Source organism: Nerophis ophidion, linkage group LG13, assembly GCF_033978795.1.
Source record: "Nerophis ophidion isolate RoL-2023_Sa linkage group LG13, RoL_Noph_v1.0, whole genome shotgun sequence".
NCBI lineage: Eukaryota > Metazoa > Chordata > Actinopteri > Syngnathiformes > Syngnathidae > Nerophis > Nerophis ophidion.
The window spans coordinates 30,596,064-30,613,454 of NC_084623.1; the positions used below are offsets into that span (position 1 = coordinate 30,596,064).

At 40.7% G+C, this 17,391-nt stretch overlaps 1 protein-coding gene across 4 annotated transcripts in view; it reads right to left on the minus strand.

Annotated features, from left to right (window-relative positions):
* LOC133564428 (vascular endothelial zinc finger 1-like) overlaps positions 1 to 17,141 on the minus strand; it is a 68,222-nt gene extending 51,081 nt beyond the window's left edge. For all 4 annotated transcript variants that reach the window (XM_061918753.1, XM_061918751.1, XM_061918752.1 and 1 more), the window contains exon 1: positions 16,996 to 17,141. In XM_061918753.1, the coding sequence (XP_061774737.1) occupies positions 16,996 to 17,028 (33 nt within the window). In that variant the 5' untranslated portion in view covers positions 17,029 to 17,141. The remainder of the gene's footprint in view (positions 1 to 16,995) is intronic.
* Positions 17,142 to 17,391: the final 250 nt, after the last annotated feature.

Below are 17,391 nucleotides of genomic sequence, written 5' to 3' on the forward strand. Positions count from 1 at the left end.
AGCTCTAGTTTCTTCTGTAAACCACGGGGTGCGCTTTTTTGGGGCCTTTTTTAACTTTAGCGGTGCTATGTTATCAATGGTTTCGCGCAGGGTGTCGTTAAAGTTGTTAGTGAGGTTATCAATAGAGCCCACATACTTTGGGAATGGTGCCATTACCGAGGGCTGTAGGTCAGCAAGAGTTGTCGTTGTGGCCGTATTAATGTTGCGGCTGCTATAGCAGTTATTATTATTATTAGTTTGACGAACATGCGTCTCAACCTCGAATTTTATAAGGTAATGATCGGACAATACTTTCGTATACGGGAGTATCGTAACTTTGGAGACGGTGATACCCCTGACAAGCACTAGGTCTATCGTATTACCGTTGCGATGCGTGGGTTCATTTATTATTTGTGTGAGACCACAGCTATCAATTACAGTCTGGAGCGCTACGCACGGTGGATCCGATGGGGTATTCATATGGATATTAAAGTCCCCCATTATGATTATATTATCGGCGTGTGTCACTAGATCAGCAACGAACTCTGAGAATTCATTGATAAAGTCCGAATAGGGCCCTGGGGGGCGGTAGATAACAGCCAGGTGTAGAGGCAGCGGTGTGACAGACTTCATAGTAAGCACCTCAAACGATTTATATTTATTATTTATGTTAGGACTAAGGTTAAAGTTTTGTTGTATATTAGTGCGACCCCCCCACCCCTTTTAAGCGGACGGGCAATATGCGCATGTGTAAAGTTAGGAGGACATGCCTCATTTAGCGCAAAAAAGTCGTTTGGTTTAAGCCAGGTTTCGCTGAGACCGATGACGTTAAGATTGTTGTCTCTGATAATATCATTAACTAATAACGTTTTGGGAGACAATGATCTTATGTTTAAAAAACCTATATTATAGGTAGTGGGCTGTTTTAGGGAGTTTTTGATCAAATTATCCGTAGTAGCAATATTAATAATGTTGTGTTTATTATGCCCAGTGCATTTAGTATAGTTACGACCATATCTACGAATTGATACGACAGGAATTTTCCGATTGTTTGTTTGTTGCTTTGATAAACTGCACGCATTATGGTTAGCCACCTCAGTAACGGGGATTTTCCGATTGTTTGTTTGTTGCTTTGATAAACTGCACGCATCATAGTTAGCCACCTCAGTAAAACACATGTCCAACTCTGAAACACTCAAAGCAGAAAAAACTTACCCAGACCAGTAGTCTCGCATTTTCCATTTAAATCTGGCTGCAGGATGGAGGGAAGTGGTGTTCTGTGGGGATTAGCCTTCTGCTTTGTTTTTAGCCCCGCTCGACATCCGCGTTTCCGATCACACCACTGGCGTCTGCTCCGTAGACGGCCCCCGCTGCTACTAGACTCCCCTGCTTCACAGGCCGCTGGATGTAGCCGCCGACGTATTCCCATGCTAGTTAGCATGTTTAGCACGCACGCGTCTATCAGTCCAAAACGGCCCGATATGTCCACATCCAGAAGTGTCTGGCGTTCGTACGTGATCACGGAGTGACCACGATGTGAGCCAGCCATAAAGTCTGTGGAATTGTCCGGTATTTCTGCCAAATGTTTCATCTTTAGCAGGAGCTCCGCGAGGACGCAGTCCGGAGTAACCGCTGGTGCTCGGACGTACAAGTGGTTGAAAGACACTGCTCGGACAACATTGAGTTTTCGATAGTGAAATGCAGACCTTTTTACCTGCCAAGGGAGTTCAGTGCAGTGTTGATACTGTCCGTTTACATCCCGCCACGGGCGGACTCCACTACAGCGCTGAAGCTGCTGCATGACGTCATCAGTAAACAAGAGACCGCGCACCCCGATGCTGCGTTCACAGTAGCTGGAGATTTTAACCACCGCAACCTAAAGAGTGTCCTCCCGAAATACCATCAATACGTGAACTTTCCTACGAGGGAAAAAAACTCTCTGGACCAAGTATACGGCAACGTAAAGGTAGCCTACAAGGCTGTACCCACACAACACTTTGGACTATCTGATCACATCTCAGCTTTTCTATATCCAGCGTTAAGACAGTGCCTCGAGAAAGCCCCCACCCCAGTGAGAAAAACTGTACAAGTGTAGAATGAAGACACTGAACAAGTGCTTCAGGACTGCTTTGGGAGTACAGACTGGGACATGTTCAAAACTGCTGCTCAGAAGGATGATGGTACTGTGGACATAGAGGAATATGCTTCCAGTGTAACTGGCTACATCAGCACGTGTGTGGAAAACATTGTTCCCACAAAACAATACAAGATATACTCATACCAAAAACCCTGGATTAACTGTGATGTTCGGTCCAAGCTACATGCACGCTCCACTGCATTTGTATCAGGCAACCTGAGGACTACAAGAAAGCCAGATATGACCTGCGTAAATCCATCAGCGAGGCCAAGGGACAATACAGACAAAAGCTGGAGGGATTCTACTCCACCACAGATTCCTGGCACATGTAGCTAGGCCTGCAACACACCACAGACTACAAGCAGGGAAGCAGGGGGGCCACAAACAGCCAGCGCTCACTGCCAGATGAGCTGAATGAGTTCTACGCCCGCTTCGAGGTCCTCAACACCAACCAACAGTGAGGGGTTCTGACCATAGAGCGCACGCAGGACCCACCACTCACTGTGACAACAGCAGAAGTACGTACAGTTCTGAGGAGAACAAACCAACGGAAGGCAGCCGGCCCAGACAACATCCCTGGCCAGGCCCTCAGGGTGTGTTCATCAGAGCTGGCTGACGTACTTGCTGACATATACAACTTGTCACTAGCACAAGCTGTTGTGCCCACCTGCTTCAAGACCACCACCATCGCATCCCTGCCAAAGAAAAACACTGTGACCTGTCTGAATGACTATCGCCCTGTTGCACTCACCCCAATAGTAATGAAGTGCTTCGAGAGGATGGTCATGTCACACATCAAGAACACCATCCCAGACACACTGGACCCTCAACAGTCTGCCTACCGGCAGAACCGGTCCACTGAGAATGCAGTCAACACCGTCATCCACACCACCCTCACCCACTTAGAGGGCAAGGACACCTATGCCAAGCTATTATTCATCGACTACAGCTGTGCTTTTAACACGGTCATCCCACAAAAACTCACTGCTTAACTCCTCACTGTTGGTCTGACACCAAGTCTCTGTGATTGGGTCCTGAACTTTCTCACAAACCGACCCCAGTCAGTCAGAATCGGCAACCAGACATCAGGCACAAAGACTCTAAGCACAGTAGGGGTGTAACGGTACACAAAAATTTCGGTTCGGTACGTACCTCGGTTCAGAGGTCACGGTTCGGTTCATTTTCGGTACAGTAAGAAAACAACAAAATGTACATTTTTTGGTTATTTATTTACCAAATTTGTAAACAATGGCATAACATACATATACACACAGGGTCCATTGCCAGGGTTAATACATATATAACATATAAAATAAAAACTAAAGGCTCAGAATGTTTCTTAAAAAAAACTTTTCTACATACAAAGTGCTTTTTTTGATTGATTGATTGAGACTTTTATTAGTAGATTGCACAGTACATTACATATCCCGTACAATTGACCACTAAATGCTAACACCCCAATATGTTTTTCAACTTGTTTAAGTCGGGGTCCACGTTCATCAACACCGCCCGCCGTTTTTTGTAGACATGTTCCATAAATTTTGATGTTAAAGATTTCTTTTTTTGTGAAGAAATGTTTAGAATTAAGTTCATGAATCCAGATGGACCTCTATTACAATCCTCAAAGAGGGCACTTTAAGTTCATGATTACTTATATTTGTAGAAATCTTTATTTATAATTGAATCACTTGTTTATTTTTCAACAAGTTTTTAGTTATTTGTATATCTTTCTTTCCAAATAGTTCAAGAAAGACCACTACAAATGAGCAATATTTTGCACTGTTATACAATTTAATAAATCAGAAACTGATGACATAGTGCTGTATTTTAATTCTTTATCTCTTTTTTTCAACCAAAAATGCTTTGCTCTGATTAGGGGGTACTTGAAATAAAAAAAATGTTCACAGGGGGTACATCACTGAAAAAAGGTTGAGAACCACTGTTATGAGAGTAGCGCATGTGTGTGTGTGGCCCTTTGTTATGTGACGTCAATCAGTGTGTGAGCGAGCGAGGTGAGGGACCTTAGCGCGAGTGCGGCTTGTGTTTTGTTGGATTGGCTGTGTGCAAGACTTCAATAAAGCCACGATTTGCAACTAATAGCTGGACTCTTCTGTGGAGACACACTGCCGGGTAGAGTGAAGGGTTGTGCGCGCAAGGGAGACACTATGGGAGCCGGAAGCAGGAAAGCTGCAACACATGTTTGACGTGTTGTCAGAAACAGCTGCTGAACAATTTTTGCAAACTTCCGTCCTCCATTGTTGTATCGCGCAGGCAAAGTGTTCCCAAGCGGGAGATCTTAACGAGGCAGGAGGGTTTTCAAGCTCTGGCTTTTACATGTTGTCCTAGCCTGCTAGCTGCTAGCATGTACTTGTTCGGTACACTTCCGAACCGAACTGAAACCCCCGTACCGAAACGGTTCGATACGAATACTCGTACCGTTACACCCCTAAAGCACAGGGACCCCCCAAGGCTGCGTGCTGAGCCCCCTACTGTACACCCTCTTCACACACGACTATGTGGCGTCCCAAAACAACACCAGTATCATCAAGTTTGCAGATGATACTACGGTCGTCGGATTGATCACCGGGGGAGCTGAGGCAGCGTACAGAAGGGAGGTAGCGGAACTGGTGGCCTGGTGTCAGGATAATAATCTCTCCTTGAACACAGACAAGACCAAGGAGATGATTATTGACCCACAGAGAAGGAGTGCACAGTACACACCTTTGTACATAGGGGGGACAAAGGTGGACAGGGTGAAAACCTTTAAATTCCTCGGGACACACATCAGCGAGGACCTCACCTGGGATCAAAACACCCAACAAACAATAAAGAAAGCCCAGCAGCGACTGTACTTCCTAAGAAGGCTGAGAAAATTTGGTATGCCACCCAGAATTCTCAGCATCTTCTATAGAAGTACGGTTGAGAGTGTCCTTACCAGCTCAATCACGGTCTGGTATGGAAACTGCACTGCTAAGGACAGAAAGGCACTCCAGCGAGTGATTAAAACTGCTCAGTACATATCAGGAGCAGCCTTCCCCTCACTACAGGACATGTACTCTACCAGGGCCACCCGGAGAGCACACAACATCATAAAGGACAGTACACAACCCTCAGCCTCCAACCATCAGGCAGACGATACAGGAGCCTGAAATCCAGGACTACGAGACTGACAAACAGTTTCTCCATCAGGCTTGTGAATGCTAAGTTGTGAATGCTAGCTCCCCCTCTTCCCCCCATTTTTACTTTGTCTTCTTTAACAAAAGACAGCTACCATGACCACCCTCGAACTGTGAACCATCACTGTAGACACTTTTCACCTTTGATCACTAAAGTGACTTTAACTGCTGCTGTGACCCAGGTCACCTCCATATTCATACTGTTGACTGTCAATCAGAATGTGCAATTATGTTATGTTACTTACTGTGCCTTGTATATACATTTTTATTTTTATTTCTTATTTTTAGCTAAGTACCGTGTGACTTGTTGAAAGGTGGACTAGCTAAGTAAGATTTTCATTGTACGGCAAACTGTCTGTTTAACTGTGCATATGACAATAAACAATCTTGAATCTTGAAGTAAAAAGTCAAGGGCGGTCACGATGCTGGTCAATTTTCAGGGCATTAAGGCAAGCGACGAGGGCGGTCGCGGCGGTTGCCGTGGTTAAGTTCGAGCCCTGCATGCAATGATTTTCTACTTTCTGTATTGACATGGTGGTAGGCTATATGATTTATGCGCAACATGTTTTTTGCGTAACATGGGTTGGCTCATAGAATGGCACTCTGCACTGAAAGATGGTGATTGATTGATTGGGTTTAGTTTATTTCGATCATGAACACACTTTTAGTGTAATACATCACACATAACTTCATATCATCGCTCTTTACATCATGTCTGAAAAGGAGTAGGAAGAAGCAATGCTTATTTAATCCTACCCCTTCCCCACTTCAGTGTTTACAAATACAAATGTTCATTTACTGTCTTCTTTTTGAAACACGCTTACATCAGTGAATGATTAATACAGCAGTTCTTGAAATATATAATTAAGTCAGTCATGATTAACATACTAGGTATTTCTCATAATTCTTCTTCCATTGTACTTTGTAAGCACTATTAATTTAAACAACCTCTTAAACTGGACCATACCAATACATTGTTTAAAGGCCTACTGAAATTAGATTTTCTTATTCAAACGGGGATAGCTGGTCCATTCTATGTGTCATACTTGATAATTTTGCGATATTGCCATATTTTTGCTGAAAGGATTTAGTAGAGAACATCGACGATAAAGTTCGCAACTTTTGGTCGCTAATAAAAAAGCCTTGCCTGTGCCGGAAGTAGCAGACGATATGCGCGTGACATCACGGGTTGTGGAACTCCTCACATCTGAACATTGTTTACAATCATGGATGAGAAATGTGTAAGTAAAGGACTACAAAAAAAAAGACGAGGGCAGTGGGAGCAATTCAGATGGTATTAGACACATTTACTAGGATAATTTTGGAAAATCCCTTATCTGCTTATTGTGTTACTAGTATTTTAGTGAGATTATATGGTCATATCTGTACAACCTGAAGGTCGGCCCAGCACCTTTCTTCAGCACCAGCCAACAGGTGGTGGCGATGCCCATCTCTGCCCTTCGCAAGGGACCCTCTTCGAAACACGATCTTTCGAAATGATCGCTGCATAATACACTGTACTTTGTGTGTGTGGTCCAATCCAACCGTGTTTGCTTGACATCTCTGTTCCATAGTAAAGCTTGACTGTCATCTTACGGGAATGTAAACAATGAAACACCGGCTGTGTTTGTGTTGCTAAAGCCGGCCGCAATACACCGCTTACCACCTACAGCTTTCTTTTTTGATGTCTCAATTGTCCATTGAACAAATTGCAATAGATTCAGCAACACATAAGTCCAGAATACCGTGGAATTTCATGATGAAAACAGACAAGCTAATAGCTGGGAACAATGCTGGAACAAAATGTCTTCGCCAATCCGTGACGTCACGCGCACGCGTCATCATACCGAGACGTTTCAGCCGGATATTTTGGCGCGAATTTTAAAATTGCAATTAAGTAAACTAACCCGGCCGTATTGGAATGTGTTGCAATGTTAAGATTTCATCATTGATATATAAACTATCAGACTGCGTGGTCACTGGTCGGTAGTAGTGGGTTTTAGTAGGCCTTTAACTTATTTGCTTAATCCATTTCATAATTTAATTCCACATATTGATATGTTAAACATCTTAAATGTTGTATGTGTATTAAAAGGTGTTAAGTACATTTTTCCTCTAAGGCAGGGGTAGGGAACCTATGGCTCTAGAGCCAGATGTGGCTCTTTTGATAACTGGATCTGGCTCTCAGATAAATCTTAACTGACATTGCTTAACACAATAAGTAATACATAATTCTGCTGGTATTCAGTGTTAAAAATAACGTTCAAATTATAAAACATTGTAATGCATTTTAATCCAACCACGCTGTACATTCTTGGGTAGCAGGTTATAGTTTGCTTTTTACATATTTTTAGCTGTTTGCAATTTTACCAAATCATTGAATTTCAATATTTTTTTTTTAATTTAATATTGTGATTTTATGTTCTTTGTATCCAACGTTATGTATCAGTTTAATTTATATTGTGTGAATGAAGTGCACATTTTTAGTTATTTCCCCATTTTCCGGCTCAATAACTCAGATATGGCAACACTAGCGAGCAGTAGAGAATAGGGAGTGATTTTTGGTCCAAAACATATTTTGCTATGTTCAATATTGAAATATTTTTTACATAAGGTTTCCAGTTAATGTAATCATCTATAAAATCCAGTTTATTTTACCCTTTCAATGTCTACTCTGTCTATATGTGTTTGTGTATGATGCTCTTTTGATGTGCATAAATGGAAGACAATGCAGTGCATCAGGTTGGATGCCAGATGGAGTTATGCTGAATGAAATGTGGCGGTAATTTTACTGTTGGCCTTGGCTTGCCATCAAAGTAGGCCTATGCGATATATATTATTATCCATCCATCCATTTTCTAGTGACTTGTTAAGGGTGTACGCTGCCTTCCGCCCAAATGCCGCTAGGATAGGCTCCAGCATCCCCTGCGACCCCAAAGGGGACAAGCAGTAGAAAATGGGTGGATGGATGTTAATGAATTGTTTTAGCACCTAAAATAGCTATTAATTTTTTCAGTCCAATTACAATTGTGCACATTAGCACAGGTACCTTTGAGGAACAGAGTTTGTGCCCATACATAATTACCACTGGGTTTTTCATCCATTTCACTGTCCTTAATAAGGAACTTGTCCATCGTAATTTTCATTATCTGTTTTAGCGTTGTATAAATAAATGGGTTGTACTTGTATAGCGCTTTTCTACCTTCAAGGTACTCAAAGCGCTTTGACACTACTTCCACATTTACCCATTCACACACACATTCACACACTGATGGAGGGAGCTGCCATGCAAGGCGCCAACTAGCACCCATCAGGAGCAAGGGTGAAGTGTCTTGCTCAGGACACAACGGATGTGACGAGGTTGGTTCTAGGTGGGATTTGAACCAGTGACCCTCGGGTTGCGCACGGCCACTCTCCCACTGCGCCACGCCGTCCCTATAGACGCGTTATTGTCCAAGTTTAAAGATTAGATCGCAACTTGTAATTAATAATTGTGCAGCCTTACTGAAATTGTTATTTTCAATGATAGGGACAAGTGGTAAAAATTGGATTCCTCACAATACAAAGGTCCTGAGTAGTCCTGGGTTCAATCCCGGGCTCGGGATCTTTCTGTGTGGAGTTTACATGTTCTCCCCGTGACTGCGTGGGGTCCCTCCGGGTACTTCGGCTTCCTCCCACCGCCAAAGACATGCACCTGGGGATAGGTTGATTGGCAACACTAAATTGGTCCAAGTGTGTGAATGTGAGTGTGAATGTTGTCTGTCTATCTGTGTTGGCTCTGTGATGAGGTAGCGATTTGTCCAGGGTGTAACCTGCCTTCCGCCCAAATGCAGCCGAGATAGGCTCTAGCATCCCCCGCAACCCCTAAAGGGACAAGCGGTAGGAAATGGATGGATGGATGTATTTGTAATAGAGTATTGTAATATTACCACTAAGATACGCTAACGTGATACAAGCCCACCATGAAGAAAGGACAGCAGCTGTAACTCGGGAAACAAGAGGCACTTTTGTTTACAAATCTCCCAGCACAAAGCACTGTCATTTGCGCCACAAAATACAAGCACAGACTTCAGGCCTTTACAATAACATTGTTGTACATTACATCCTGTCCATCTGTGCTAACAAAAAAATTAAATTCCCAAAAGAATGATTAACCTATTTACTTGTATTACTTTATACTTAAAGCAACAGTATCTAAATTGCAATTAGTAGTAATGAAATGCAAAACCTGGAATATATATATATATATATATATATATGTATGGACGGCGTGGGGCAGTGGGAGAGTCGCCGTGCGTGACTCGAGGGTCCCTGTTTCAATCCCCACCTAGTACCAACCTCGTCCATTGTGTCCTGAGCAAGACACTTTAACCTTGCAACCTTGCAACCTTGGGTGCTGGTTAGCGCCTTGCATGGCAGCTCCCTCCATCAGTGTGTGAATGTGTGTGTGAATGGGTAAATGTGGAAGTAGTGTCAAAGCGCTTTGAGTACTTTGAAGGTAGAAAAGCGCTTTACAAGTGCAACCCATTTATTTATTTTATATATATATATATATATATATATATATATATATATATATATATATATATATATATATATATATATATATATATATATATATATACATACACACACACACACACACACACAAAACCCGTTTCCATATGAGTTGGGAAATTGTGTTGGATGTACATATAAACGGAATACAATGATTTGCAAATCCTTTTAAACCCATATTCAGTTGAATATGCTATAAAGACAACATATTTGATGTTCAAACTGATTAACTTTTTTTTTTGTGCGAATAAATTATTAACTTTAGAATTTGACGCCAGCAACACGTGACAAAGAAGTTGGGAAAGGTGGCAAAAAGTACTGATAAAGTTGAGGAATAGTCATCAAACACTTATATGGAACATCCCACAGCTGTGCAGGATAATTGGGTGCCATGATTGGGTATAAAAGCAGCTTCCATGAAATGCTAAGTAATTCACAAACAAGGATGGGGTGAGGGTCACCACTTTGTTAACAAATTGTCGAACAGTTTTAGAACAACATTTCTCAACGAGCTATTGCAAGGAATTTAGGGATTTTACCATCTACGGTCTGTAAAATCATCAAAAGGTACTGAGAATCTGTAGAAATCACTGCACGTAAGCGATGACATTACGGACTTTTGACCCCTCAGGCGGTACTGCATCAAAAACCGACATCAGTGTGTAAAGGATATCACCACATGGGCTCAGGAACAGTTCATAAAACCACTGTCAGTAACAAAAGTTGGTCTGTACATCTGTAAGTGCAAGTTAAAACTCTACTATGCAAAGCCAAACCCATTTATCAACAATATCCTGAAACGCCGCTGGCTTGGCTGGGCCCGAGCTCATCTAAGATGGACTGATACAAAGTGGAAAGGTGTTCTGTGGTCTGACGAGTTCAGATTTCAAATTATATTTGGAAACAGAGGACGTGGTGTCCTCCAGAACAAAGAGAAAAATAACCATTCGGATTGTTATAGGCGCAAAGTTCAAAAGCCAGCATCTGTGGTGGTATGGGGGTGTATTAGTGCCCAAGCATGGATAACTTACACATCTGTGAAGGCACCATTAATGCTGAAAGGTCCATACAGGTTTTTGAGCAACGTATGTTGTCATCCAAGCAACGTTGTCATGGACGCCCCTGCTTACTTCAGCAAGACAAGTGTTACAACAGCGTGGCTTTGTAAAAAAAGAGTGCGGGGACTTTCCTGGCCCGCCTGCAGTCCAGACTTGTCTCCCATCGAAAATGTGTGGCACATTTTGAAGTGTAAAATACGACAGCGGAGACCCCGGACTGTTGAACGACTGAAGCTCTACATAAAACAAGAATGGGAAAGAATTCCACTTTCAAAGCTTCAACAATTAGTTTCCTCAGTTCCCAAACGTTTATTGAGTGTTGTTAAAAGAAAAACTGATGTAACACAGTGGTGAACATGTCCTTTCCCAACTACTTTGGCACGTGTTGCAGCCATGAAATTCTAAGTTAATTATTATTTGCAAACAAAAATAAAGTTAATGAGTTTGAACATCAAACATCTTGTCTTTGTTGTGCATTCAATTGAATATATAGGTTGAAAATGATTTGCAAATCATTGTATTCCGTTTATATTTACATCTAACAAAATTTCCCAACTCATATGGAAACGGGGTTTGTATATATATACATGTTCACATTCCTTTCCAGGACTGATTTATTTCATACATTTATTTTTGTGTGTTCCTTCCTACTTGGCAACATGCACATTCATACATTTATTTTTGTGTGTTCCTTCCTACTTGGCAACATGCGCATTCGTACTTTTGTAATCTAATACGAGTGTGTGTTCTAATCATTGCAGACTTGGTAACAGACAACGAAAACGACTATGCTTGGACAAATGAGGATTTAAAACCTTATACTTTTGAAGGTATATACTGCTGATTATAGAAGCAAGCAGGAAGGAAGAGTGAGTCGTTGGAGCAAACGGAAGCTGGGAGAGGGGGATGAAAGCGAGTTTGATACTATAAATATGGAACTTGGAGCCAAGCTACTTTAACATAAATAGATTGTTTAACCAAAATCAACAGGGAGCGTCTTCGGTCAGCAGGACCAGACAATCAACTATCCATCGAGTGAGTCGCTTTAATATTGATCATGATACTACACGCAGCACGTAATGCGTGTTAGTATAACTCAGCGTTTCTCAAAGTGTGGGGCGGGCCCCACCTGTGGGGAATAGAGACATGACAGGTGGGGCGCGAGGAACGGGAGGGAATTTCACTTAAAAAAATGTTTTATTATTATATTCTTGCGGCGGCAATGACCAAGAAGAACGCGGAGTTGGAATATAATTACAACACTTTATGTACATATTTATATACATATTTATATCACATTTACATATTTATATAATATGTAACTACAAGCTCAATTCACAGACAGAGTCCCACTGCTTTTATGAGCGGTCAAGCGAATCAAAAGCCAATTTTTTTTTTTTTTTATTTGTGGCGGCCGTAATTCTTTCGTGGCGAGCCGCCACAAATAAATGAATGTGTTGGAAACCCTGACTTGAATGTTACTTGATGTTCAATAAATTTTAAAATGTTAAGCTTGGCATTAGCGTTCTGTTGTGGCGATGGGGGCAGGTGGGGCTTTAAAACTCCCCCTTGTCCAAAGTGGGGGATGACAAAAAAAGTTTGAGAACCACTGGTATAACTACATGCTGTCTGGCTAGTTCAGCTGTGTACAAACGAAACATGAAATGTGGGCTAGTACTTAACAGATACTGTAATATGATCGTTCATGTTTTTCAGTCATTGGTGTGATATCGCAGTGTTGTGCATTATAAACTCAAACGTGTTTATTTTTGTTGTAAAAGCTAGCTTATCTCTTGCCGTGGTTAGCTTTTACGGCCAATATCAATCAATGTGTTGTGTTATATCAGGGTAGGCCATGGCAATTTATCAATTTCATCGATAAATGTGTTTTTTTTGTAGCAGACAATTAAAAAAATAAATGTTTTTCTCCTCCTGCTCCAGCATTTTTTTGGCCCTGAGAGCTTCCGTACCCCTCTCCCGCCTCTTTACTTCCTTTGCGGAGATCCACAAGCCTAGCAAAACATGGGTATTGCTAATGAGAATGAGACTTTTGTTTTAAAACAAAGTGTTGTCAGTGCTTTAGGATTGCGGCAACATACATGGACCAGTGACTGCACGCTGGAAAGTTTCTTTGGAAAAGGCAGCAGCACAACAAACTTATTCCAGCATCTGAAACAGCATCGAGCCGAGTGAGGCGAATGCAACTCAACAACAACAACAACTCAACAACAACAAACCCGCCTAAGAAGCAGCTTACTGTGGTGAAATAATTTACACAAGGTACCATGTACAGTATGATGAGAAAGGAGAACAATCAAGCACAGAGCGATCACTAAAGCAATTGCTCTGCACATCCAACCCAGACAGCTCATATGGAATTATAACGCATTTAATTATCAATATAATGATATATTACACGTGCATATTTCATCTAGTCAAAATCAATACTTTTTTACAATCATAATGAATACAATATAAGACCATTTCACATCCATACTGACACAAAGAAAAACGAGAAAGAAAATCAGAAGCCCAGAATTAGGTTTTTTTAATTCATTCACTGCTCTTTCAAATTAGAAAACAAAATGCTTAAGCTAACTAAAAACACCAAAAACCTCTACAGTAAGCAAATATTTGTTTAAAAAAAATATTGGCGATCACCGCAACCACCATTTTTGTGATTTGCAATGTACCGGTACTATCAATATAAAATAAAGTTTTATCAGGGCCAGAGTTGTCTTTATTTAAAGTTAATGTACCCATGATTGCCACACACACACACACACACACACACACACACACACACACACACACACACACACACACACACACACACACACACACACACACACACACACACACTTAGTGTGGTGAAATTAACCTCTGCATTTGACCCATGAGGAATAACTTAATAAAGTGAGCTTTACGTGTTTATTTTGTGTGTTGTGTTGTGTGACATTAACGTTTGAGCAACGTTGAGTTATTGATATATTGTTATTGCTTTGCACTATTTCAAATGTTACTATATTGTGATTGCACAAACGTTTGATTTACCTTAACAGTTTCAGACTGTTTTGTACGTGTTTATTGAATCGAGGAATAGTTACACTCCACAATGTGATATAAATGTTGCACTACAAGTTATACCTTGCTGTTGTTAAAAGATAAACGAAATACCATTTACCTCGGGGAAAATAGTAAAACAGCTGTTTATTCATTTTAGGAGTGAACGGAGTTGTCAGAGCGCTGGTTTGTAATCTATTCATAAAGTTTGACTGACCTGACTGTTTTGTTGACATTCCCCTTAGCGCACCTCCATCTAATGGATGCATAACGTAACCCCAGCCTCTACTGTAGCGTCTATTCTATGCGCCTTATTATGCGGTGCGCCTTATATATGGAAAAGTTTTAAAATAGGCCATTCATTGAAGGTGCGCCTTATAATCCAGTGCGCCTTATAGTGCGGAAAATACGGTAGTTTTGTTACAGTAGATGTTGGATAGATCCATTCATTTGTTTGCATTCAAAAGCGCTAGATTTGCTGTTAGTCGGTAGCTATTATTTCCTCCTATGATTTTTAGTGCAACATTTTGGCTATTTCACATCCTGCAGGAATGAAATTTGTAAGAAATGTAGTTAGTTTGTTGCTATTGAGGTAAGGATTAGTCATTTAGAAGTATCTTGAGAACGACAGGCAGTAGACAATGGATGGATGGATAAAACACTATGGATTGACGTTTGCTTGCTGTTTTGAAGCACGTTTATAGTAATGCAGCAAAAAACACCCTCAGTTTTAAAGATTTTTTGTTCAGAGTGTACATAATAATCAAATGTATAGGCAACTGTGCGATAATATCATGAGGCAAACCTTTAAACACCTATATTTGTATATGTTTTATTGTTACGAGCAGCCCTTAGAGGGCAATCATAACTACATTCAGTGAAAAACAAGTTTAACGCCCCTGCTGTAAGTGTATTTTTAGAATTTATTCATGTTGTTATCTTATTAAGTTACTTGCTTAGGGATTGCATGTGTTTGCTTTCCCCCCAACAAAATATCAAAATGGCAATAGTGAGGCAGTGTGGCTCAGATAGTAAGCAACTTGAGGGTTCCTGGTTTGAATTCAGCTTCCACAATCCTAGTCACAACCGTTGTGTCCTTGGACAGGACACCTCACACACCATGCTCCTGATGGGTCATGGTTAGCGCTTTGCATGACTGCTTCTGCCTTAAGTGTGTGAATGTGACGTATGATGTAAAGCGTTTCAGGTATTGTTCAAGTAAAAAGTGCCAAATAAATAAAAACTTTATCATATATTAGAGTTGAAGGTTTTGCAACTGTAGACTGCACTAAAAACGGAATGTTTTAATCATTTATGTAGAAGGAATTCAGCAATGTTTTGTTATAATTTGAAATATATATGCTCTACTATTTTTATTATGTTCTTTATATTTTTTTTAATTCAGGTTAAACTGAAGTTCTTTTTCACTTCTTTTCAATAGACATTTAAAAATAAAACATTTTAGAGCTGTAAATGTATTATAGTATTGTAATACCATGAATATGTGATATTTTTGTCTTGGTTATTATACCGTCAGAATCTCATACCAGCCCATGCATAATCCATACACAAACACAGATGTTTGCATCATGGCCAATTCTGCAAATGTATGCCACAGATGCAGTCCAGTCCCATGAAAAATATTGATTATACATGCAAAAATATATTTCAACTAGGCGCTGAGTGATTTTGAGAAAAAAATCTTAATTGCGATTTTTCTACCTAAAATTTGATTTTATTCAATTAAATGCAAAGAACTGTAGATGGCGTTTGTTAAGGGATCCACGACAGAACTACTGACTAAACTACTACCGCAACTTGGTTTACTATTTATAAAATATAATAATGTAAGGTTACTTGGAACTTGAAATAGGCCACCCGGCCTGAATCCACACTTGGTAGTAGTTTAGTCAGTAGTTTAGTCGTGGATGTACACTGTATAGTGATGAATCCAATAAACATTTGATTTGATTTGACATTAAATTTGCAAAATGCAGTTGCGCATTTTGCAAATTGCGCCCATCAGTATTGTGCTTACAACACAAACAACCGTTTTCTGAAAATAATTGGCTTCCGTTACAGCGTGGCTCCAAAACATTCTTTGTAATGTTCTGATGCAAGCCATGTTTGTGTGCAGTATCATTCATGATTTTTTTGAAATGGCAAAAAAAAAAAAACGACCAACAAACGGCCCGCGGGACGAACTTTGGACATCCCTGAGCTGCACTATTGACAACACAAGGCCCCGATTAACTTTCCAAATCATCCACGCGTCTTACAACAAAAATAACAGTGGACTATACGGCTGCTGCTAAATCCAGATTTTAATTGTCGTTGTTTCCAACATAGTTTGTGCGGATTTGTGGTAAAGAAGCTCATGCTTGCAATCCTTGCAGTTTCGCTTTCCGCAAGCCCCCGCGTGCTAAGAACCCTAGCCTTAAGTTTACATTGTTATTAGCTAACGTTTGACTGTCTGTCAATCCTGTGATTAAACATCATCGCTGCAATCCATCCTACAAGGCTTCACGTTTGCAAACAACTGTAAATCCCCCCACAAAACGTAGTTAAGGAAGGAGACCGAAGTAGTGATGAGCAAGGAAAAGCCTGGCTGGGCTAACGATTAGCCCATTTAGCCCAGCCACGCTTAGCATGGCTACACTCAAAAGCAATGGCTCTAGCTAGATAGGGCGACTGCGTTAGCGCGCGCGCAACAGTAGTTCACTGGAGATTTGGTGGTTCTGAGCGGATTTAAAAATTAAACCAAAATAATATAAACTTTTGGCATTTGAACCAACACATACAGGGGGTAACTTAAGAAATCAAACACGGTTCTCCTCTTAGAGACAGTAGTTTGCTACAGGATGAGCTAACTATAATGCTAATGCTAACACCTTTGTTTTGTTTGGCAAACTCTACTTCCATTTCAAAAAGCAACACGAACGTCACAACTTGACGAAAATCATTTGCCCATCCAAACCAAGCACACGCAGTTTCACAGACAACAAAGATGCTGCAGAACACTTACTTGAAATAAAAATGTACTCCAGCTCGGTTCCATTGCAACTCTTATGATAAAATCTGCAGGAAGCCCAGCAGGAATCCTCAACAAAGCGGCAAGCTAAACATTGGCAGCTACAACTTCCTGTCACCCGCTGACCTGAACCAAATTAAAATGACTTCTACCAACACGTCTCCATGTGACCAATATTGTTATTTATACCTCATACTGTTTAAGAAGATTAAAACTAAATCAAGAAAAATATTTTATGGAATAAAACTTTATCCCATGTCTCCTGTGGGGACCATGAAGTTCTGCTTAAAAACAATCATAATTTTGAATTCAAAAAGTAAAAACGGCCACGACATTATGCTAAGACAACCAAAAGAGCTATTTATTGCAGATATATACAAAAAAAGGAAC